Source organism: Canis lupus, chromosome 17 (assembly GCF_011100685.1).
Source record: "Canis lupus familiaris isolate Mischka breed German Shepherd chromosome 17, alternate assembly UU_Cfam_GSD_1.0, whole genome shotgun sequence".
NCBI lineage: Eukaryota > Metazoa > Chordata > Mammalia > Carnivora > Canidae > Canis > Canis lupus.
Genome location: NC_049238.1, coordinates 60,159,730 through 60,181,649, shown reverse-complemented (window position 1 = coordinate 60,181,649; position 21,920 = coordinate 60,159,730). Strand labels below are relative to the sequence as shown.

General features: G+C 49.6%; 3 protein-coding genes and 1 long non-coding RNA gene across 14 annotated transcripts; 2 read left to right on the top strand and 2 right to left on the bottom strand.

Annotated features, from left to right (window-relative positions):
* Positions 1 to 476: 476 nt before the first annotated feature.
* On the bottom strand, positions 477 to 10,520 carry C17H1orf54 (chromosome 17 C1orf54 homolog). 7 transcript variants are annotated; one of them, XM_038562117.1, is made up of 7 exons: positions 10,385 to 10,517; positions 6,985 to 7,049; positions 5,720 to 5,803; positions 5,029 to 5,087; positions 4,498 to 4,608; positions 1,249 to 1,347; positions 477 to 563 (listed from the first exon to the last, which is right to left on the bottom strand). In XM_038562117.1, the coding sequence occupies exons 2-6, from the start codon at positions 7,028 to 7,030 to the stop codon at positions 1,252 to 1,254; spliced, it is 396 nt and encodes a 131-aa protein (XP_038418045.1). In that variant the 5' UTR covers positions 7,031 to 7,049; positions 10,385 to 10,517; the 3' UTR covers positions 477 to 563; positions 1,249 to 1,251. The 7 variants fall into 7 exon arrangements, with proteins under 7 accessions (XP_038418045.1, XP_038418044.1, XP_038418046.1 ...); XM_038562116.1 differs by having other exon boundaries at positions 1,249 to 1,350; positions 10,385 to 10,516; XM_038562121.1 differs by lacking the exons at positions 477 to 563; positions 1,249 to 1,347; positions 10,385 to 10,517 and adding exons at positions 1,357 to 2,074; positions 7,440 to 7,522; positions 9,251 to 9,623 and having other exon boundaries at positions 4,498 to 4,603; positions 5,754 to 5,803.
* APH1A (aph-1 homolog A, gamma-secretase subunit) lies at positions 9,605 to 13,237 on the top strand. The gene is made up of 7 exons (XM_038562113.1): positions 9,605 to 9,933; positions 10,477 to 10,647; positions 10,824 to 10,897; positions 11,132 to 11,254; positions 11,407 to 11,534; positions 11,966 to 12,089; positions 12,421 to 13,237. Exons 1-7 carry the CDS (start codon positions 9,821 to 9,823, stop codon positions 12,483 to 12,485), a joined length of 798 nt encoding a protein of 265 aa, XP_038418041.1. The 5' UTR covers positions 9,605 to 9,820; the 3' UTR covers positions 12,486 to 13,237.
* Positions 13,238 to 13,544: 307 nt separating this feature from the next.
* Positions 13,545 to 20,364, bottom strand: CA14 (carbonic anhydrase 14). 4 transcript variants are annotated; one of them, XM_038562109.1, is made up of 12 exons: positions 19,573 to 20,360; positions 19,240 to 19,341; positions 17,295 to 17,318; positions 16,218 to 16,397; positions 15,694 to 15,836; positions 15,365 to 15,460; positions 15,115 to 15,181; positions 14,782 to 14,954; positions 14,566 to 14,686; positions 14,310 to 14,330; positions 14,126 to 14,210; positions 13,545 to 14,005 (listed from the first exon to the last, which is right to left on the bottom strand). In XM_038562109.1, exons 2-12 carry the CDS (start codon positions 19,292 to 19,294, stop codon positions 13,942 to 13,944), a joined length of 1,029 nt encoding a protein of 342 aa, XP_038418037.1. In that variant the 5' UTR covers positions 19,295 to 19,341; positions 19,573 to 20,360; the 3' UTR covers positions 13,545 to 13,941. The 4 variants fall into 4 exon arrangements, with proteins under 4 accessions (XP_038418037.1, XP_038418038.1, XP_038418039.1 ...); XM_038562110.1 differs by having other exon boundaries at positions 14,797 to 14,954; positions 19,573 to 20,353; XM_038562111.1 differs by lacking the exon at positions 17,295 to 17,318.
* Positions 17,863 to 21,572, top strand: LOC102155961. Of its 2 annotated transcripts, none has more exons than XR_005372746.1 (4): positions 17,863 to 19,314; positions 19,493 to 19,820; positions 20,253 to 20,380; positions 20,987 to 21,572. It is a non-coding gene; the product is annotated as an uncharacterized LOC102155961 (long non-coding RNA). The 2 variants fall into 2 exon arrangements; XR_005372745.1 differs by having other exon boundaries at positions 17,867 to 19,314; positions 20,264 to 20,380.
* Positions 21,573 to 21,920: the final 348 nt, after the last annotated feature.

Sequence of the window (21,920 nt, the reverse complement as noted above, 5' to 3'; positions counted from 1 at the left end):
AACAATGTGCTTATTTTATAAAAAGAAAAAAGTGTTCTACATAAACCTCAACTCTCTTTTCCCAAACACGCGGTCTCAACATGTGTAATAAAGTAATAGCATTAGATGAAATTAACTGTCTGTTGGTGCTCTTCTCCATTCTTCACATTTCAGGTTTATTCACAGTCCTAATTATTCCCTCTAATTCTACTGCTATCTCACTCCCCCCACCCCCCTTTTTTAAAGATTTTATTTACTTATTCATGAGAGACAAAGAGGCAGATTCACAGGCAGAGGGAGAAGCAGGCCCCATGCAGAGAGCCCGGGACTCAATCCCAGGACTCCAGGATCAAGCCCTGAGCCAAAGGCAGGGGCGTTAAACCACTGAGCCACCCAGGGATCCCCTATCTCACTCTCTTTCTAATCTACCCTTCCTATCCCCATATCCTGGTGCTCTCTTTAGTGTTGTGAGATTAGAACAGACCCTCATGAAGGAGTAGAGTAGCCAAATTATTTCATTTATTTATCTTCCAATTTCCTCTTCCCAAATCCCCATCCAAAGAGTTGTAGCAGGCTTCTTTGTCCTAAAAAAAGCAAAGAAAGGGAAAAACACCAGGCTCAGGTGGCTTAGGAAGTCCCTGAAGCCCCCCCGCCCCCCCCCCCCCCCAGCCTCTGTGAAAACTCCCCAGATTTCATATTCTGGGCTAGATTTCCCCCATGAGATCTCCTGGAAGATGTGTCCCCTCCCCCTCCTCAGTCCTTCCTCTGATAAATTTCTTCACCACTCTCCATAGTTATTTAGAATCCCAGTTTTAAAATTCCTATAGCACAGGCTTCTCTCCCCTCCTTGCCTCCACCATCTCTCCTCTACTTTAGGGAACCAACCACCACCCCTTCTGCCTCTGAACTTTGGCTCTTGACTTTGCCAAGTTGTAGGGCTCCTCCCATTATGCCCTCTGGCAACTGCCATATCTTAAGCCACCTCCAGGCTGGAACCAGCTTTGATTCTTCAAGGCAGACTGGAAATGGGGAGGTCTGCTTCTACTGCCGGAGGTCCTGAAGTCCTCCCAGTTCAGAAAAAGTAATGACTCTTGTTCAAAAAGTCTTTGCCTCAACATCTCCTAAACCTTAAAATTAGATAAGATCATTCTAAGTGGGATCCCTCATCCTTCAAGCAGCTGAGACTTGACCAGGCTGGAAACATTAGCCAGAGATATTTGTAAAAAATGACTTCACTGACTTCCCCAAGGCCAGTGGCTGCACTCTCACCTTCTACATGAAATACATCCCCCCCTGAACGAGGGCCCAGGACAGGAGGAGGGGAACAGGACTCTGCAGACTGGATACAGCATCGTTCAGATCTGGACTCTGCTAAAATACAGACATCCCCCCATGGTAGGGCAGTGTCATCCTTCCTACCATCCCTCCTCCCCCTGTGGAAGGATGGCCATCTTTTGACACCAACCTCAGTCTTCCTTTCTTCTGAGTTTACAGAAAGATACAGCTCTCCTCCCCATAACTATGAGGAATTCCTTCCTCTGTGCCTTTCAGCCTCCTGACCATACCAGGGAGGCTCAACACAATTCACTGATGTGTATTTTTTATCTGTTATGTGCATGACAATATGCTTAGTCACTGTGCTAGGTGCTACAGCAGGATAGAAATGTGACTAAGACATGGCTCCTTTCTTCAAAGAGTTTACAATTTAAATGTAGCCTACTATATACCTTAAAATATTTGCCTGTCCTTGTCATCAAGCACCAACTTTCCATTCCTACCGACTCCTCTCCTCTGTTTTCAACTATATTCAGGCTACCCTTTGGTCCTGTTGCCCTTTCTGGCTGTTGCTTCTCTTTTTTTCATTACCAGATTCCTCAAGCGATTGGTCTATACTTTCCCTCCCTTCTTAAGAAGGTACTTCCTGGGACGCCTGGATGGCTCAGCGGTTGAGCGTCTGCCTTCGGCTAGGGCCCTGATCCAGGGATCCTGGATTGAGTCCGGCATCAGGTTCCTTGTGGGCATCAGGTTCCTTGTGGGGAGCCTGCTTCTGTCTCTGCCTCTCTCTTTCTCTGTGTCTCTCATGAATAAATAAAATCTTTAAAAAACAAAAACAAACAACAACAACAAAAAACCAATGTACTTCCTCTCTAATTCCACAAAAACCTACCTTTTGCTCAACTCAATTAAAACTTCTTTCTTTGGAGCTACCAATGACCTCCTTTTCTTTGGCCTCTTGGTAGCTTATTGATTATATTAAACTTCATCTTCTAGATTCTATAATACAGACTTGCCTATTTGCCAACCTCTTCAAACAATTCTCCATTTTCTTGATTTATTCCTCTTCCTCCTCCTTCTTCTAAGTACAGGCACAGTCATTGGCCTTTTGGTCTTCTGTGTACTGGCTCTACTGAGCTTGTCTACTTTTGTAACTGTGACTTTGCACTTCGAACTGTAGCTCTGATCGAGTTCAGCTACCTTTAGGACACCCTCATAGGGTTGTCACCATAAATTCAGCTTGGCCAATACCTAAATTATAACTTCAGTCCTAAACTGCTCTGACCTTCCACAGTTCCCATTTTGGTCAGCCATTTACCCAGACGTCCATATTCAAATGTGTAAGTTATTTCAAATCTCTCCTCATTTATTGCCCGCTGCATTTCTTCAAAATCTTTTTTTTTTTTTAAGATTTTATTTATTTATTCATGAGAAACTCAGAGAGAGGCAGAGATGTGAGACTCAATCCCAATACCCCGGGATCACAACCTGAGCCAAAGGCTCAACCATTGGGCCACCCAGGCACTCAAAATCTTTCTTATTTTTCTCCTCTCCATTCAAAACGCTACTTCACTAGTCCAAGCCTTTAATGGTTGTTTCTGGAATGATATAAGTCTCATGCATCTCTCTCCACTTCATTGCATCTTGCATACAACCAAATAGTTCTTCTAAATTACCACTTTCACTGTATCTTTACCACACTGGAGAATTTACTAGGCTCCCGATTGCTTATATGTCCAGTCTTTAGCCCGACATTTCAGATTCTCTTGTAATTCAGCCCTATTTTCCCTTACCTATGTGAAATTACCAAGCAAATATTAAGAGCCTTGTAGATTTTAATTTTTTTCTTAATTTCCCACTGTTCTTTCCCATCTACCTTCTCCTTCAATCATATCCTATCCACTAAACAGGCCATGCTTGTTCCATCTCCTCACCAATGCAGCTCTTTCAACTTCCATTCTTTCTTCTAATTGTTTTCATATGTTCATAACTTACTACCAATCAAAAGCTCACCTATCTTTCAAAGTGTATCTCAAACACAGTCACCTAAAAGTCTCCCATGCAACTCCAGCGTATACTGATCTCCGTCCTTCCACTGACTAAAAACTTGCCTATGTCATATGCTCTCAATTTATATGTAACTGAACATTGTTATGAACCTTTTTCATTTTGTTCTGTTTTGTAAATTTTTTTTTAATTTTTATTTATTTATGATAGTCACAGAGAGAGGGAGAGAGGCAGAGACACAGGCAGAGGGAGAAGCAGGCTCCATGCACCGGGAGCCCGACGTGGGATTCGATCCCGGGTCTCCAGGATCACGCCCTGGGCCAAAGGCAGGCGCCAAACCGCTGTGCCACCCAGGGATCCCAATTTTTAAAAAAAATTTTTTTAATTTTTATTTATTTATGATAGTCACAGAGAGAGAGAGAGAGGCAGAGACACAGGCAGAGGGAGAAGCAGTTGTTCTGTTTTGTAAGTGAGTTTTATACATACTTTGAGGGCAATAACAACATCATAGATTTCTTCTTCATCATCATCAGCATCCTTCACAGCTTTAGTCATAGGTTACATAAACATTTAAGTATTATTATTATTTTTTTTAATTTTTATTTATTTATGATAGTCACAGAGAGAGAAAGAGAGAGGCAGAGACATAGGCAGAGGGAGAAGCAGGCTCCATGCACCGGAAGCCCGATGTGGGATTCGATCCCGGGTCTCCAGGATCACGCCCTGGGCCAAAGGCAGGCGCCAAACCGCTGCGCCACCCAGGGATCCCACATTTCAGTATTATTGAACTGAAATTTAACTGCACCAAATCTTCCCAGGTTTCTGAACACAAGGTTAGTATTAAATCTCAATGGAGGGGCTCCTGAGTGGGCCAGTCAGTTAAGTGGTAGGCTCTTGGTTTCAACTCAGATCTCAGGGTTCTGGGATCTAGCCTCATGTCAGGCTCCACACTCAGTGGGGAATCTGCTTGAGGATTCTCTCTTTCCTGCTCCCTCTGCCCTTCCCCTGCTCTGTCTCTCTCTCTTTCTCTCTCTCAAATAAATAAATAAATAACACTTTAAAAAAAAATCTCAAAGAAAAAAAAAACTCAAAGGTATGATTGCTTAGCTGAGCTGGACACCTGCATTGCTGTATTAGTTATCTGGTTCCTTCTTCCACCGAAGCCTCCCTCTGTTCTGTCTCCAGCCCTGGGATCCCCCACCCCACTACCCACCCCACCATCCCCAATCCACTCACTGGTTCCACTGTCATTGGTTTCAATGTTTCAGGCTTCTGAGGGTCTGCACCTTCTGTTTCATGACTAATGGTGGTCTCTGCTGCTTCCCTTACCTCTTTATCCAACCTGTTCTGCCCTCAGTAGGATCAAGAAACACAGAGTTATCATTGCTTCCATCCAACATCCTCAGAGATTATTTAGAGTCCCTCTCTCCTGCACCCCCACCCCCCAAATCCTAAACTCAGGAATCCTCCCTACTTTATGTTTGCATGGATTATGTACCCATCCCATTCACCAATTCCCTTGACTCCAAGACTGCCCCTCCCTCTCAATGTCTTAGCAAACCTACTGAGTTCTGGCTTTATTCTTTTCCTCAGCTGTGGTTAACAAAGCTGCTTTGGGCCTACTTCCCAGTTTCATTTCACCTAATTGATTTTTATTTCTGCTAATCATTTACATTTCAACATTGCCCAGTTTCCTTTTAACTGTTACCTGTTACCTTTTAACTGTTACCTATCTTGACCCGCTTAGATTGCTTAGAGGTTGCTCACCAGTCTGTCCTCAGATTCAAACATGGAGTAATCAACAGTGAAATTTGCACCAAAGTCATCTGGGAAGGAGAAAAAAAAATAGTAATGACAAAGGAAAAAGGTAGCAGTAGGTCTAGAAATGGAGAGAGGAAGAAATTGCTCAGGATACCTTTAACTTGCTCAAGTTGTAAAATCTACTGGTGTAATCTAATTCTAATGAACTTTAATGTTAAAGAGGCACCTGGGTGGCTCAGTAGGTTAAGCATCTGCCCTTGGCTCAGGTCATGATCCTGAGGTCCTGGGATCAGGTACCACATCCAGCTCCCTGCTGACTGGGGAATCTGCTTCTCCCCTTCCCTCTTCCCCTCTCCCCCCACTCATGTTCTTGCTCTGCTTTTTCTCCCAAATAAATAATCTTTAAAAATATGTTTGTAAATGTATTTGCATTTATATTTTCTGCATTTATATATTCAACCTGATAGCTAAAATAGTTTACAAATATGAAAATCTTCAAATTGTTTCAACCAGTTTCCAGAGAATTGAAAATCACTAGCTTGAGAAATAACATCATGAGCCTTGAAAAGCTCTTTGCTCATAGCCAAATTTCTCTCTGATTTAGTTGTTGCAATTGCATAGAGAAAGGGAAAGTCTCTGAACTAAGTATCCCCCAAACCTCTGCCCATCCTGTTCTGGGTCAGAGCCTTATACATACCATAATTGGGGGTGACTGTATAATAATAGACCACCTGATAATAATCATCCTCTTCTAGTCCTTCTCCATCCTCATATTCTTGTCCTGCGGGGACAAGGACTAGAAGTCAAGGGGTATTTGGAACTCCTTAGCAAGAGGACACCTGAAGTTGACCTCAGCTCTATCAATTTCTTTTCTCTCTGCCTCCCCTCCAAGGGTCTTACTATCTCACTGCCCGTGTACCTCTAAACCCTTCTCAGTCTTTGGAGCTCCGTATCTGTGATGAGGCCTGTTATTCCATGCCCTTTCAATTCAGGAACTCCTAGAGAGAAAACGGGTCCCTTCACATTCTGTAAACTCAAAATGAGAGCTAAAGTTAATAAGCAGAGATGCCAGAAATGAAGAACTCCAAATCACCTCTCTAGCATTCCACAGACTGTATTGATTTCTCTTCTCAGTGGCTCTCGCACCCAACACAAACACATCCTTAGGATTTTAGACTTTAGTTCCGGATCCACTGCTAACTAGCAGAATAACCCTGAAGAAGCCACTTAACATCCGCTCTCTCAAAATGAGTCAGCTGGACCAAATGACCCATCTACATTAGTTTTTCTTCCTTCCCAGGACTAAAAATATGTGGCTTTGACATGATTAGATCAAGGACTCCAGGCCTCCTTATCAACACATCCGTAAGCTCCTTGAATGCTCTCCCCAAACCCCAGGCAATGACACACACATCTGGAGGAAAAGGAAACAATGAGAGTACCTGGCAGACTGGGAACAAAGGAGGGAAGGAGCCAAGCTACTTTTGGGACTCTCTCCCAGAGGGAAGCCAGTCCTCCACTACTCTAAAGGCCACCCCCCATTTCTGTTTCCTTACTAATATGATGGTTTTTCTCCAACCTTCTGGGAAAGGAGATCCCCGGGCTTATCTCACTATTTTCAGACTGCCCCACCTTTCAAGAGCCTCACCTCTCTCCTTCACCCTGTCAGTAGTCCCTTTCCATCTTGTTCAACACTAGTGATGGAGAGCTGAAGTGATTCTTGTTAGGTCACCCATGTGTCTGGGGCTCCATCCGCTGTCAGCTGTCTCTTCTTTCCTCCCCTTCTCTTGGCTCTACTTCCCAGATCTCTCCCTCTCGCCCTGATACTGGACTCTGGCACAGATCAGTGTATCACTCCCCATTAAATTGCACCTCTCACTCTCTCTTCATTTTTCTTTTCTCTCACCGCACTTATGATAAAAGACCTGGCCAAAAAAAGCTCAGGGAAAGAAGTAAACTTACCCAGGATAAGTGGCACGGCAAGGATGGCTACGAAGAGGACATCCATTCCGGATTCTGCACTATTGCTGTGAAAGTAAAAAAGGAAATTACAGCATTTCTTACCAAACTTACCCCGCCTCCCGCCCTCCTCCAAAGCTGCTGCAACTCTTCTCCCAGGGGGTAGAATTCCCCACCCACTTGCTGACCGACTAGATCTTCAGTTTACTACTGGTCAGCCAAAGCTGCCCAAATTAAGAGAGGCAAAGTAGGTTTTGATGCGAATGTGTTCACTCTGCTCCCCCAGCCCTAGACTAGATCCAGTTCAGATTAGATCCGATGCCACCACCAAAACAAACAAACAAACAAACAAACAAACAAGCAAAGAGTCAAACCAAAACAAAAAACCCTCAGCCTACCCAGGAGTCTCCCCCCCTCCTCCCCTCCTTCCGTCCTATAAATCCTCACAAAAAGCTCACCCTCTTTCTCACTGTTCGTAGCTGACCACCACCAAGCAGACTTGAAGCTTATTTACAATCGCTTTCTTCACAGTCAAAATGTTCTGAGGAAGGGATGAGCATTTTTTTCTAGACGGAAAAAACCACCCTCTCCTCTGCCTGTCTTGGACTATGAAGTACAGGAGCAATGTCAACATCATTGTCTGATACTCAAAGCGCTTGAGGCATTACTTCTGATAAAAATCTCTCAGCCAAAACTAGTTTATTTCCTTTCTGGTAAGTACCGAACTCACTTCATTTCTTTCTCTACTTTCTGGTTATAGGATGGAAGAAGGGAGGAAGCAGCCTCTCTTCCTGTGTAGATGCCACCCCCTTCTCCCACTTTCAGCCACTTGGTATGCTCCCTTCATTCCAGCCCACAAGGATAGATTTCATCTCACCCTTTCTGCTTTTATATTTCCCATTTTCATTTAATCCAACTCAGAAGCATTTAGCAATGTATATGCTAGGCCTACTCTGATAAGCAATTCAGGGTTCACAGGTAAGAGAATAAGAATAGTTATGTTTTGGGACACCTGAGTGGCTCAGCGGTTGAGCGTAGGCTCAGGGCAGGATCCCATGCGGGAGTCCCATGTCCCGTCCCTGTTCCCTGCCACCCCCCCAATCGGGGTCTCTGCATGGAGCCTGCTTCTCCTTCTGTCTTTGTCTCTGTCTCTCTCTCCCTGTGTGCATGTGTCTCTCATGAATAAATAAATAAATCTTTAAAAAGAGAATAGTTATGTTTTTAAAAAGGAAGTTAGTAAACATCTACTTAATGTCTACTAAGAGCCAGGCACTATGAGAGTCCCTGTGGAACCACTTGCGGACAAGACACATTTGGAGCCTGCTCCTAGCAGTCAGAAGATGCTGCGGTAATGGCTCAAAGGAGAAATGAGAAGACTTGTTATACTCCTATTTCTTCCCCTGACTCGGCCTGCTAGGCTCAGAAGCAAGACACACTGGAGTTTTGAGCACTGACCAGGATGTTTTCACCCTCTCAACCTTTTGGGGGGAGGATTTGCTTGGTGATGGTGATATTCCATGTAAATCTATACAATCTATGCCTCCAGGTCCTTTTGAGAATTTCCTGGGGAAAAAAGTAAAATGCTTGTGTGGATGTGCCTGTATGCATTAAGTCATAAATTGCTTCCAGGACGGAAAGGAAGCTGGTTCTCTTTGAACAATTTCTATAGTTTTTTGGTACTTTGATTAATCTCTCAAAAACAGTATTCCAGATTTCCTTACTTCACCATCCTGGTACTCTTTTACCTAAACATCCTCTCTAAAGACTGACCCTACCCCCATCCAAATGAGGTTACAATACCCTCCTCTCCTACTTTAATTTCCTCTCACTGTAATACCCACAACCTCTGTGCCTTCCCCCAGTCTGAGGAAAAGACACCACCGAGGTTCATTTTCAGAAAATAAATGGAGGAAGTATGACCTAAAAGGAACTGTGATTTGGCTGGTGTGTGTGTGTGTGTGTGTGTGATTTTCCTTCAACTCCATAGCTGGAATTACTTTTTACCAACAGTCTTAACTTTCAATCTTAACACCGAATCCCATGTAACCTCTTTCCTAACACTTCTGTCCAGGCTCCTCGTTTCTCTGACTCTCCAGTCATGGCAGATGAAGGCTTCATTAGCGGTAACACTCGCTGAAGTGCATATTTCCTATACTAGCCTGTTGAAAGAGCTCTTACTTTTAAGTCTAACCTTCACGTCTTAGGCAGTAGCTCTAGCTCATTTCCTGTCATTCAAGTAAGAACAATACGCGTCCCTATCTCCCTGTACCTTCTATCCTGTGCTTTCTGTGTATTCGTCCTTTAGAGGTTCCAACAGGATCTTCCCCGCCCCCCACCCCCTGCAGCTCTTCAAGAAGACGTAGAATTGCTACCACCCTTCCCCCACAAAATCACGAAAGGGAACGGCAGCCAAGGTCCAACGGGACCCAGAAACCCCGGCCTGGCCCGATGCGCTCCCTTCTTTGACCCGTTGGAGCCACTCCCAGAACCCAGATCCGAGGCTAGGGAGGGCAGAAGGACTACAACTCCCAGCAGGTAGTACTGCCACGCCCCCTCCGCCCCGCCCCCGCCGGCTCGCCATTGGCTTTCGGGATTGGATGGGAGGTGGCCATGGGGCTGCGGCCGGGATTTGTTCCCTCCTCGGCTTCCGTAGAGGAAGTCGCGCAGACTTGTATCTGGGGTTTGGGTGTCCCCCTCCCCTTCCCCGGGGTCCGGGGGTGACATTGCACCGCGCCCCTCACGGGGTCGCGCCGCCACCCCAAGCGGACTCCCTAGCTGGCCTGCTTCCCCGCTCCACCCCTCTCGGCTAGGCTTCCACCCTGCCCCCAGCTGCTCAGCCATGGGGGCCGCAGTGTTTTTCGGATGCACTTTCGTCGCTTTCGGCCCGGCCTTTGCGCTTTTCTTGATCACTGTGGCTGGGGACCCTCTTCGCGTCATCATCTTGGTTGCGGGGTGAGTAAGGGGGTCGACAAGACGCGGGAGGGCGCCAGAGAGAGATCCGGAAGGGGCCGGGCGAGCTTGGGAGCCTGAATTGGGGGAGACCAGTCGGAGGTGCAGATTGGAAAGGATCGAGTCAGGGGTCTAGATGATTTGCCTTTTCCCGCAGTTGGTTTCCGCCTTCCAGGGATCGCACAGATTCCTCCTCTTCTCCCGGCGACGTCAGAGGAGGCCCAAGGCCAAGACTTATGAGGGGGGTGTGCTGACCTCCGCCGGCCTAAGAGAGGATCCAGGAATGGACACCTCTCACCACTGTGCGCGTACATTCTGACTTTCATCGTTCTAAAGACTCATTAATCAGATTTCTAGCCCTTCCCCTGCGCTCAGATCCCTAAATGACTCCCTCAGTGGAGTCACCAAGCCTATCTCCTCCCAGTCTCCCTGACCATCCGGAAGTCTAACTTACACTTTCCATGCTGCAGCCTTGATTGGTTCTCCTCCTTGATTTCTCTGGTTCTCCCTACCCTGGCCTGTCTGATTGCCCTTGTCTCTCCTCAGGGCATTTTTCTGGCTGGTCTCCTTGCTCTTGGCCTCTGTGGTCTGGTTCATCTTGGTCCATGTGACCGACCGGTCAGATGCCCGCCTCCAGTATGGCCTCCTGATTTTTGGTGCTGCGGTCTCTGTCCTTCTACAGGAGGTGTTCCGCTTTGCCTACTACAAGCTGCTTAAGTAAGAAGATGGGATGGTTCAGAGGGGAGAAGGGCAGAGGACTGCATTATGAGAAGTGGGGCAGCCCCTGGGTGGTGGTTTGGAAGAGGAGGCACTAAGGGAGGACTTAAGAGGGAAAGGAGCATTTCTGCCCTCCCTCATATTTCCCCTACCCCACCTCACCCCACCCACCCCAGGAAGGCAGATGAGGGGTTAGCATCGCTGAGTGAGGACGGAAGATCACCCATCTCCATCCGCCAGATGGCCTATGGTGAGCCAAGGGAGAGGGACTGGAGGAGGGAGTTGGACACCCCCTTCTCCTGGGGAAGTCAAAAACACCCACATGTTCTAAGTGGCTGCTTCTTTTCCTTCATATCTGACTTCCAAGGAGAGGTGGTCTGGAGGGAGAGTAGGTGTGGGGGAATTGTGACTGGGAATGGGGCGGCATCACTGGTAATCAGGCTATAGTAATCTCTGACATTGATGAGACCCTCCTTCCCCCCAGTTTCTGGTCTTTCCTTCGGTATCATCAGTGGTGTCTTCTCTGTTATCAATATTTTGGCTGATGCACTTGGGCCAGGTGTGGTTGGCATCCACGGAGACTCACCCTATTACTTCCTGACTTCAGGTAAGGTCTGCATTCTGTCTTGCCTTCATGCCCCATCCATCCCTGGCCCTCTCTTATTTATTGGCCTTCTCTGGGAGACTTCTTTGGCTCAACATCTCAGGAGGCTGGGAGAAGATGAGGGATGTATCTCATCCCCATCTCCCTCCCTGCAGCCTTTCTGACAGCAGCCATTATCCTGCTCCATACCTTTTGGGGAGTTGTGTTCTTTGATGCCTGTGAAAGGAGACGGTACTGGGCTTTGGGCCTGGTGGTTGGGAGTCACCTACTGACATCAGGACTGGTGAGTTTGGGACAGGGGCCCGAGTTAGAGAGAAAAAAAATTTAATGGTGAGTGGGATGGAGGGGAGATATATTCTTACTTCTTAACATTTTCAAACATGCCTAGGGAGGAGGCAGACAGGTAAGTGTTTAGAAGTCTCTCACCTCTGCATCAATTGTATAACCTACTGTGGGGATGCTCTGGGAGGAGTTTGAATGGATTGGGCAAACTGTAATACAAATGGCCTGAGGTGAACAGGAGGGGCAGAAACCTCTGAGGGAGCTGAAAAATCAAAAGTCCTCTTAACCACAAGATGTTGGAGCCTTGAAGGGAAGGACTGGGGGATTTGAGTGAGTCACCCGAGGGGAGGTTTGGGTCAAAGGCACGAAGAGAATGCTGGGATTAGATAGAGGGAGAAGCTAACCTCTTTTCTACTCTAACCCCATCCCTAGACATTCCTGAACCCCTGGTATGAGGCCAGCTTGCTGCCCATCTATGCAGTCACTGTTTCCATGGGGCTCTGGGCCTTCATCACAGCTGGAGGTTCCTTCCGAAGTATCCAACGCAGCCTCTCGTGTAAGGACTGACTACCTGGACTGATCGCCTGACAGATCCCACCTGCCTGCCCACTGCCCATGACTGAGCCCAGCCCTAGCCCAGGTCCATTGCCCACCATTCTGTCTCCTCGTCGGTCTATCCCACCACCTTCAGGGTTTTGCTTTGTCCACTGGTGACCTTTAGTCTCTAGGCTTTACCAGGAGCAGCCTGGGTTCAGCCAGTCAGTGACTGGTGGGTTTGAATCTTACTGATCCCCACCATCTGGGGACCCCCTTGTTGTCCAGGACTCCCCATGTGTCAGTGCTCTGCTCTCACCCTGCGCAAGACTCACCCCCCTTCCCCTCTGCAGGCCGACGGCAGGAGGACAGTCGGGTGATGGTGTATTCTGCCCTGCGCATCCCACCCGAGGACTGAGGGAACGTGGGGGGGAACCCCTAGGCCTGGGGTGCCCTCCTGATCTCCTCGCCCTGTATTTCTCCACCTCCAGTTCTGGACAGTGCAGGTTGCCAAGGAAAGGGACCTAGCTTACCTGTTGCTGTGGAGATGAAATTAGTGGAGGCTCAAGGGTAGATGAGCTCTCAGTTTCCCAAGTACCTCCTCCCCAGACTGGGCATCTTGGTCTTTTTCTCAGGTCTGAGGGGAACCATTTTTGGTGTGATAAAGACCCCAAAATGCCTTTTTTTTTTTTTTTTTTTTTTGAGTAGGGGGCAGGGAAGGGAGGAGGTGTGTTGGAATTCTCCTACCCTCCTTGAACTATATTTTCCTTCCTCAAATTGCTCCTCCTGGCGGGGCTTAGTTCTATCCACCTTTCCGCTTTGTCCCAGGCCTTGGGGGAAAGGAAGGAAGTGCATGTTTGGGAAACTGGTATTACTGGAACTGTTTGAACCTCCTTGACCACCAGCATCCCCCCCCTCCCCAAGGTGAAGTGGAGGGTGCTGCGGTGAGCTTGACCCACTCCAGAGCTGCAATGCCACTGGAGAAGTCAGACTACCATGACACACAGGGAAGGAGGGCAGATTTTTTTCTAGTTTTTAATTGGGGGGTGGGAGTGGGCTGGCAGGGAGGTTTTCTATAAACTGTATCATTTTCTGCTAAGGATGGCATGTCCCATCCTTTTAATCAAGGTGATTGTGATTTTGACTAATAAAAAGGACTTTATAATTGTGGGGGAACTTGGCTTTTAAGGGAGGGGATAACATGTTAATTGAGATTTCTTTGTCCTTCCACATCTCTTATCCGACCTCCATTGTAACCTGGCAACCTCTGATTGTACGGACAGACATATGGGCTGGTGGTCTCACATGTCAGGAACTTTGGGTTAAGTATTTTCCAGAGGCGGATCTCCCCTTGCAAGACTGTGGTAAAAAGAGTTATTCACTCATGCTTCTTTTCCCCTGTCCTTTGCCCACCTCTGTCACCAGAGAGATTAAGGAGCTCCCCCACTCTTAAGAGTCCCCAAAGTGAAACCATAGGTAGGGTTAGAAAGTTTAATTTCCAGATATACTGAGAAAAAAATATAACCCTAACAGCAGCAACTCTTTTTCCTAAGGGGAGGTCCTGTTCTATATCTAGGGAAAGAGACACAAGGATAGGGGGATGGAGGACTTTGGGGTACATCTTCAACTTCCCCTACAACTAAACATAATTTGCCATCTGCATTGTCCTGATCTACATGTTTGAGAGGCCGAAGAAGGCTATCTGTTACTCCATGAACAAGAGCCTGTCCACGCCTTTCTGTAGGGGCTGTCTACAGAAAAGAGGGGTGACTACCCACTACTCCTACAGTATTTTCTGGCCAGTCCCTGCACCTCATTCGAGAAGCTCCCTGATATCCATGAAGGGAGAGCATCCATAATGTTGGCACAGGAGTCTATGCCTCTGTGGTTCGTGCTGAGGTGAAGACCACGGTTTTCCGGTTTCCTAGCCTCTTCTTCCTAGAAGGGGGAATGGTTCATGAAAATGACTAGTATCCTAGGTGAAACAGATTAAAGGTGGAATAGAGTGCTTCCTAGTAGGAAAAAAAAGGACCAAAGAAATGAAAAGTAGGACCTCACCGAATCTTCCTGGCGATGAAATAAACAGCCAACAGAAGGCAGAGACAGCCAACCAAGATTCCCACTCCCAGACTCAGCATTTCGCCTGGGAGAGAGAAACACAGAAGGTGTCATCCTGGGACTAACAGATAATGAGACTTTCCCTCACGTGACGCCCCCGGCCCCTCCTACCTGGCTGTCTTACCTGTAGTATACAAGGATCCCACTGTAAGGGAAGAAGACACTGGTCAGTGGGCCTTGCGCTCCCCATCACAGCTGGGAGCAGCACACTCTGCCTCTGTGCTGGGGAAGATCATCTGGCACTCAGGGGTGGAGGGATTCCTGGTCCAAGCAAGTCCCCTTCCCCTTCTAGCCTTCTTTTTTCTCCTCCCAGGGTCTCCCATTTTCCTGCCATTGAGTCCCCCAACTCCTGTCTCCTTTTCCAAGCCCTGTGCAGTCACCTTGGATGAAAGAAGCAAAGACTGTTCGCTGATTGAGAGGCTGGGGGGCTCGGTAGTTCCGTACCAGTAGCTTAGAGGGCTCTTCTTCTGTGGAAAACAGCGTTTCCTGAAGCTCTTCCAGCTGAGGAGTAGAAGAGTGGGATTAGGGGAGAAATGTCACTCACTTTGTGGAATGGGAAAGGGTCTGAGGCTCTAACCATGACCCTGCTGCCTCACCTCTCCACCGCTCACCTGTCCCATGGAAATCTGAGCCCTTCGATTGAAGACTGTCCAGAGCACACTCTGGTAGCAGGGGGGTGTGGTGAGCGAGCCATTGTAGCGGAAGAACTGGTTCAGCTGTGGGGGGAGCAGCTCTCCCACATTGAAGGGAGGCACTGAAGTCTTCTGATCTGGGGGAGAAGAGACTGGGACTCTTCTCCCCCTCATTGTACCCCAGCTTACCCAGATAGGGCTCCCAGAAGCCAAACTCCTGGCCCCTAACTCACTGTCATCCCTGGCCTCATAGGCCTTTGTGAGGAAGTGCCCCCTGAAGTCTAATCTCAGGCTCACCTTTATGCCTGATTTCATGGAGGTGACTCAGAATATGTTCATAAACTGGATTCTTAGCCTCACCCACCTGGAAAGGGAGAGAGTTTGGAATGAGTCCACATTTGGCGTAAGGTGTTCATATAGAGAAAAAATGATCAGAGTAGGCTGCTGCCCAGCTAAGGGTGAGGGAGCAGCAATAGACATGGACAGAATTGGATTGAGCGGTGGGGACAGAGTGGGGAGAGGCTGGGAGGGATTGGGGACCACTGACCTCAATGAGGATGCCCAAGACAGCCAGGCCCTGCGGCTTTGGAGCAGCCTCGCCCAAGCTGTCATAGGAGTCAGAATCATAATGTACAATGTGGAGCTAAGGGAGGGGAGAGGAATGAAATCACTTAATGTTCCTCCACCACCCCTTTCCAAAGGCTTTGACCCCAGCTGCCACCACCACCACCACCACCACCACCGCAATATTCAGCATGCCTTAAACCTGTCCCACAAAAGTTGGCCTTATCCTCCAAGGATGACTTTTCCCAGTTTCCAGAGCCTTCCTTTCCCTGGCACCAACCATGTCCTAGTGCAAGCTTTGCTCCCTGGTACCTCGGCCGCTGTGGCTTCACCGTTGATCTGGTGCTCTGATCCCCTCAGGGATCCTGTCTCACCCCAGTGTAGGTGAAGCTGGGCAGCTACATATTTTCGGGGAAGTCCTTCCAGATACATGGTAGGGGGCAGAGAGAGTTGTACTGTAAGGAAAAGAGAGCAAGCTCAAGTCGGTGGGGGAGTGTGGTCACATTCTCACTCCTCCATAGCCACTGCTCCTTGGGAGACTTGGCCAGCCTTTTCTGCCTCCCTCCGCTAGCAGCACCCAGTCCTTCTCACCACTGCTTTTCTAGCATCTCTTCCCCCTTTTCAATGAGGATCAAGTTGACGTTATGATGCTAAATCCACCGATTGTAGACATTCACTCCCCGCCTTTGGCTATAAGGAGCTTCATTCCCATTCTCGCATCTCCAAATTTCTAGATAAAGCCATCTGAGAATTTAGAAGTTAGGCAAATGCTTCTTTCCTCAGACTCCTTAGATTGGAACTGGAGTTTATGCCTCCTTGGAGCCTGGGCTTTTTACCTGTATGGCCATTATTGTGCAGGTCCAAAGGCTCAGTGCCAGGCTGGTCGTATCCTTGGAGCTGCAGAGCAGGCAACTCGGGGTCAAAGGTCACACTGTCTGTCTGGATATCGATGGGGGATTGGGCATTGCTGCCACACTCCGGGTGAGAGGCTGGCCAGTGGTCTTGACCGTGTGGGCCTAGTGGGGATTACCATGGACATCTGTCCTGCCCTTCAAGCATCCTGCATCCTACAGGATGCCCCCCACTCCCGACCCAGGCAAAGACCCCAGTGGTGCAGGGCTTGGTGAGGCAGGGGTCCCTGCTGGACTGGCTGCTGCAGCACCCTTCACCTTCCCTGAGGCACTGATGAATCCCAGCTCTGCTATCCTGATAGCAGGAGAGTAGTGGCTTTTACTTTTCTGTAGTTTGGGGATAGAAAACTGAATAAGGAAAAGGGAATGGATAGAAGACCTGCATGCTGGAGAGGTGAGTCTAGAAGTAGGGAAGCTGGGGAAGCAAAAATGATCCTTGAAAGAGGAAGTCTCCTTAGGGGCGCCCCTATTAAGCGGCCTCTGGATTCCATCCCCTTACTGACTTTTCACCACTCATTTCTTGCGATCACTCGATCACTTGGGGACCTTGCCCTGACTCTGGAATTCACATATGAGTCAGAAGTTCAAAGGAATGGAGTCCACCTCCGCCAGGATCATAAAGTATCCTCCAGGCTCTTCCTCACCCCCCCGACCTCAGGCTCTGTCCCAATTCCAGGTGCAGGTGGGATCCCTGAGTCAGAGATAAGCCAGAAGTGATGGGCGCTGAGCTCAGTGCTCCTTTCCCCACCTGGTCCCCTCCCCACTCCAGCTGCCTCCTTCCCACACAGGCTGACGGAGGACACCCCTGGCTTTCGGGGCCCCACCGGCACGTGTGGGGCTGGGCGGTCAGGGCTGGGGCTGGGAGTCCTCCAGGTAAACTTGGGGCCTGGGGGCCCAGAGCGGGGAGGAGCCGGGCGGAGGCTGAGGGGAACTGCCCGGCGCTCGGCAGGTGGAGAGGCCCGGGTGGGAGAGGGCAGCGGGGGCCCCTGGGGCTGCGCTCACCCACGTACGTCCAGTGCTGCCGACCTGCGGGGGAGAAAGCGCGGCTGCAGCCAGGCGCTGGGGCAGCGGCCTCCCGCCCTCGGCCGCCCCCCTTCCCCTAGCGCTTCCCGGAGGAAGCCCTGAAACCCGACACCTCGGGGGAAAGGTCGGCGGGGAGCCCTATTTAAAAATCTGCGGCGGGGTTGTGCGGTACGTGCCGAGCCGAGGGGGAGGAGACCAGCGCCGAGAGCGCCCGGGACTAAAATTAACCTGCACCCGCCGGAGCCGCGCGCCCCGCCGAGCCAATCGGACACTTAGATGAGGCCGAGGGCGGGGTGTGTGAGTGTGAGGAGGGGACTGAGCGGGGGTGGGGGCGGGGGAGCACGTGGGGGTGCTCCCCGTGGGGACTGGCCGTTATTCATTTGCTCTGAAGCGTCGGGCGAGGTGGGGCCCCCGGCTGTGAATTCGCAGGGAGGTTTCTCCTCCGGTCCTAGGAGCTCTGGGGGAACTTTCCCCATTGCCCGGAGCCTCGGCTCCCTGGATCCCTAGATGCCCAGGGAAGGTGGGAGCCCGGGCAGGGTCCCCGCCACGCTGAGGCTGGTGGGTGGGCATAGGCAGCCAGGCTGAAAGTGAGGCATTGTGTGTGGAAAGGAGAGCTGCCAGCTGGGTCACATGCCGGCTCTCTGCAGTCCTATCTCAGGCCTTAGGGTCCCTTCTTACCCAGGGCCAAATGGCTTCAACGAGAGAAGGAAGGCTTTCCTGCAGGTTTTCTCTGTTATTATTTCTCTATTATTCCAATTCGAATTCTAATTCCAATTCTGGGGGAAAATTCTAAATTCCTTCCTCTCTCTCTTTCATTCCCTCAAATTCCTCAGACTTCTGAAATATCCTTGAACTTATCCTTGGGCTCTTGTCTTGGCCCATCCCTTGGTTTAGACACCTCTTGAGTAGCAGCCCAGGGGGGAGGGCTGGAGGCAGCCTCTCACTCACCAGCACCCAGGGACACTCACACAACTCGAAACCCACTCTCCTCAGGGAGTTAGGTCCGGGCTGACAGCCCTGCCTTCCCCTCCCACCAGATCCTCAACATGCTAGTTCTTTAGCTCTTCCCCTTTTTTCCCTGTTTTTTTTTTTTTTTCCCCCCCTTTCCCTCAGAGGCAATTTCCAATTCTCCATTTGGCTGGTCCCCTCACCCTGTCACCCTCCCTGCATTCCCCTTCTGCTCTCTGGGCCCTCCTCCTCCCCCTGCTCTTCCAAAGGGATTTTAATTACACACCTACTGTGTACCCAATACTGTGCTAGACAAAGGAAACTAAAAAATGAGGGGTAGAGGTCCTGGGGACTCTTTGGAGCACTGGAGCCTAGTCTCCCAAGTTCTCCTCACCTAGGAGCTTCTGAAAGTCCTTTGTAAGCTTTAAAGGGCCCAATGGTGTTGACTATTATTGCTACTGCTTTCAGGGAGAAGCTGGAAATCCGTGGCCCCATATAGAATCAAGAGAGAATATTAGCTGGAGGTTCATAGTTGGGGATCCAGGTCTGACTTACTTAGAAAGTGTAGGGGTATGCCCCCACCCCCATCAGTCCTCTATCTTTTCATGCCCTGCTTTCTTGGCTCCCTAATTAAGGGAGTTCGGAAAATAAGAAGGCTGGGAGGGTCGCCTGGGACCAGAGCAGTGAGGGAAAGAGTGGGGAGAGAATCTCGAGACTGCGAGGAGATTCCCTGCAGTGTGTACAGTGTGCATACACATTCTGCTCCCCAGCCCTCCCCCCATCCCCACAAACAGTAAGCCTGGACAGGCAAAGGGGGAGGAAGGAAAGTGCTCCTCTCCCCATTCCTGTCGCTTCCCCCACATTCCTGAGTCCATTATTCAAGCTCCTTTTATACTCCTCCCACCCCCCCCTCCACTCCATTAAGTAAACCTGAAGTTGGGCACCAACAGACACACAGACATCCAGATGTACCTACCCCCTTCTGCAGCCAGGATCCAAATCACCTCCAGCAGGAGACTGAAGAACAGCATGGTATCCCCGGAAGAAGCAGGTACTGGGAGTTTGGGGACTAGAGGGACTAGGGTTGGCCGAGAAAGAGTGGGGGGGGGTGGGGATGAGGGAGAGAGGGGAGAGAGGAGGGAGGGAGGGAAGAGAGAGAGAGAGGAGTTTCTTGGAGCTGAGCTGATTGTATTTATCTCTTTTTCTCTTGCTGTCTTGTGGGCTTCCAGGGGATTTGGTTTTCAGTAGGGTACTGTAGGGTTTTGGATCCCTAGGACAAATCTTTCGCTGCCTCTTTTTAAAAATCTACCTCTACAGTCTTCAGTCCACTTGCTGGCCAGCGACTTCACAATTGCCTCCTGCTTTTAAGGTGGCTCTGGACGGGTGTACAGGGTGGGGGTGGGGGGGCTGCCTGGGTTGCTGGAGAACAGCTCCTTAAATAGCCGATTGGGCATGCGGACCTGGAGTGTGCAGCTTCATGGGAGCCCTGGCCCTGGCTCAGGAGCCCAACTGGGGTGAGCTCTTCCTTCCTCTGTTCTTCTCATCGGCACTGTCCAGGTAGGTGTCCTCTGGGGCAGCCGGGGCACGGGAGGAGGGCTTCGGGGTCCAGTCCAGCCCCCTCAGGGGGGACACTGTGTTCTCATTCCCCTTGTGGCTTCTCTAAGGGGCAGCTCTCCTGGGTGGTATGGGGCAGAGTGGGGGAAGATCTATTTCCTGTCGCTGCAGAATTTGAGCTGCCCTGGAATAGGAAGAGTCCAAAGTTTGGAGATAGACAACCTGGAGGAGCTGGGGACTCGGGGTGCAGGTGGAGGGTAGGAAGTCAAGGGCTAAAAGCTAGCTCATGAGGACTCCTGGGTGGCTCAGCGGGGGGCATCTGCCTTTGGCTCAGGGCATGATCCCAGGGTCCAGGGATCGAGTCCCACATCGGGCTTCCTGCATGGAGCTTGCTTCTCCCTCTGCCTCTCTCTCTCTCTCTGTGTCTCTCATGAGTGGATAAATAGAGTCTTAAAAAGAAAAGAAAATAAAAGCTAGCTCATGGAAAATAAAGAAGAGAACTGAGGCAAGAGACCTTGCTTGGAGCGATCTCTTCCTGCGCCTGTCACCACCCGCTTCCCACGGTGAGGCCTGGGTCCACGTGCCTGTGTGGCCTGGGTGGGGGGGGAGGTGGTTTTGTTTGCTGTATAATGCCCATTTGTGTGTCCAGTGGGGGAGGGGCTGCTGCAGCAACATAGAGAGACAGCGGCTCCAACTGCCAGGCCCAGCTACCTCCTTCCCCAGGGAGCCCAGATCTAGGGCGGTTTTTGTCATTGAAGAGGACACTGACCCCTGGCAGGGAGGCCAGGGCAGGAGGAGAGATCGGAAGACCTCAGGAACATCATTACCACCGTAAAAAAAAAAGGTAGACTCTAGAGAAAGGGTGGGGAGAGAGCAGAGAGAGAGAGACCATGTGATCTAGTTGGAAGTGGGACCCAGGGTCTTCCTTCTTGCCCAACAAAGGGCTGAGGCAGGACAAGTAGGACTGATAAAATCTGCCACCAGGGAGTTGGATGAGTAGAACACAGAGCCTGCTGAGTCTCAGGAATGTGGGCTGGTGCTTGTTTCCCCACGGGACTGGAAATCCCGATTGGAATGTACATCTTAAATCCCTCATTAGAGAATGTGAAACACACAGATAATTTCAAGCCAGCCGCTGAGACCTCTTTCTCCTCTGTGCCCTTCACCAGAGTCAACAGCCTTGAGGATGCACCCATTTGAACTCACTCTGCGCTTGTCCCTCCTGCCAAGGAGCAAGAAGAAACCAAAACAAAGGGAGCAGAGACTAAATGAGGGAGCAAGATAAATGCCAAATGAACAGAATAATGCATGTGCTGGATCATCCGGGCCTCCTGAGGCAGGAACTGCCTTGTCTTTCTGTGCCCTGTGATTGATCTGCAAAGCAAAACCATTTGCCAGATGTCATTTCCTTCTTCATTTGATGGATGTGATGTGATGACCCGTCAGAATTATTTTTCCCTTACAGATACATTTTATGTTTTGAGGTTCCCCCAAAGCCCCATCTCATCCAAGAAGAATAAAAGGTATAAAGTGTAAACTAGACATCCTGGAAATCAGGATAGTTAACACAGAGAAACAGAAAAGAAGAAAAGCAGAGACATCTACTGCACAGGGTGGTGGTAGAGGGGGAGAATAGGCCTGGACAGAATGACCTCTGCCGGGTCAGAGTTCCCTTTCAGTGGCGCCTGGAATTCAGCTTCCCCAGGCAGGTAGTGTCTTGCCAGGCGCCACCTCCTGGTTGTCTCGTGAATTTTTTTTTTTTTTTAATTTTTTTATTTATTTATGATAGTCACAGAGAGAGAGAGAGAGGCAGAGACACAGGCTGAGGAAGAAGCAGGCTCCATGCACCGGGAGCCCGACGTGGGACTCGATCCCGGGTCTCCAGGATCGCGCCCTGGGCCAAAGGCAGGCGCCAAACCGCTGCGCCACCCAGGGATCCCTGTCTCGTGAATTTTTAAAAAATTTTAAAATCTTATTTTAAAGCGTGTGACTGCTTAGGGGAAGTGTTTCACTGCTGATGGGATTTGGGATTTTGCCTACAGAAATAAACATTGTTTCACAAAAATGTCTTAGCCCCAAATCAGCACCTTCCCACTTCTGAGT

Excerpts from the sequence above, each read along its gene's own strand:
- C17H1orf54 (XM_038562119.1), bottom strand. The coding sequence starts at position 7,030 with ATGGATGTCCTCTTCGTAGCCATCCTTGCCGTGCCACTTATCCTGG. Across the intron at positions 5,804-6,984 it reads TGCCGTGCCACTTATCCTGG|GACAAGAATATGAGGATGGA; the intron begins GTAAGTTTACTT and ends TTGTCCCCGCAG. Across the intron at positions 2,075-4,497 it reads AACCAATGACAGTGGAACCA|ATTTTATTTATTCATGAGAG; the intron begins GTGAGTGGATTG and ends TGTTTTTTAAAG.
- APH1A (XM_038562113.1), top strand. The coding sequence starts at position 9,821 with ATGGGGGCCGCAGTGTTTTTCGGATGCACTTTCGTCGCTTTCGGCCCG. Across the intron at positions 11,255-11,406 it reads CTATTACTTCCTGACTTCAG|CCTTTCTGACAGCAGCCATT; the intron begins GTAAGGTCTGCA and ends CCCTCCCTGCAG. Across the intron at positions 12,090-12,420 it reads TATCCAACGCAGCCTCTCGT|GCCGACGGCAGGAGGACAGT; the intron begins GTAAGGACTGAC and ends TCCCCTCTGCAG.
- CA14 (XM_038562109.1), bottom strand. The coding sequence starts at position 19,294 with ATGCTGTTCTTCAGTCTCCTGCTGGAGGTGATTTGGATCCTGGCTGCA. Across the intron at positions 16,398-17,294 it reads GCAGCACTGGACGTACGTGG|GCCCACACGGTCAAGACCAC; the intron begins GTGAGCGCAGCC and ends AATCCCCACTAG. Across the intron at positions 14,687-14,781 it reads GACAGGTGAGCGGTGGAGAG|CTGGAAGAGCTTCAGGAAAC; the intron begins GTGAGGCAGCAG and ends TCTACTCCTCAG.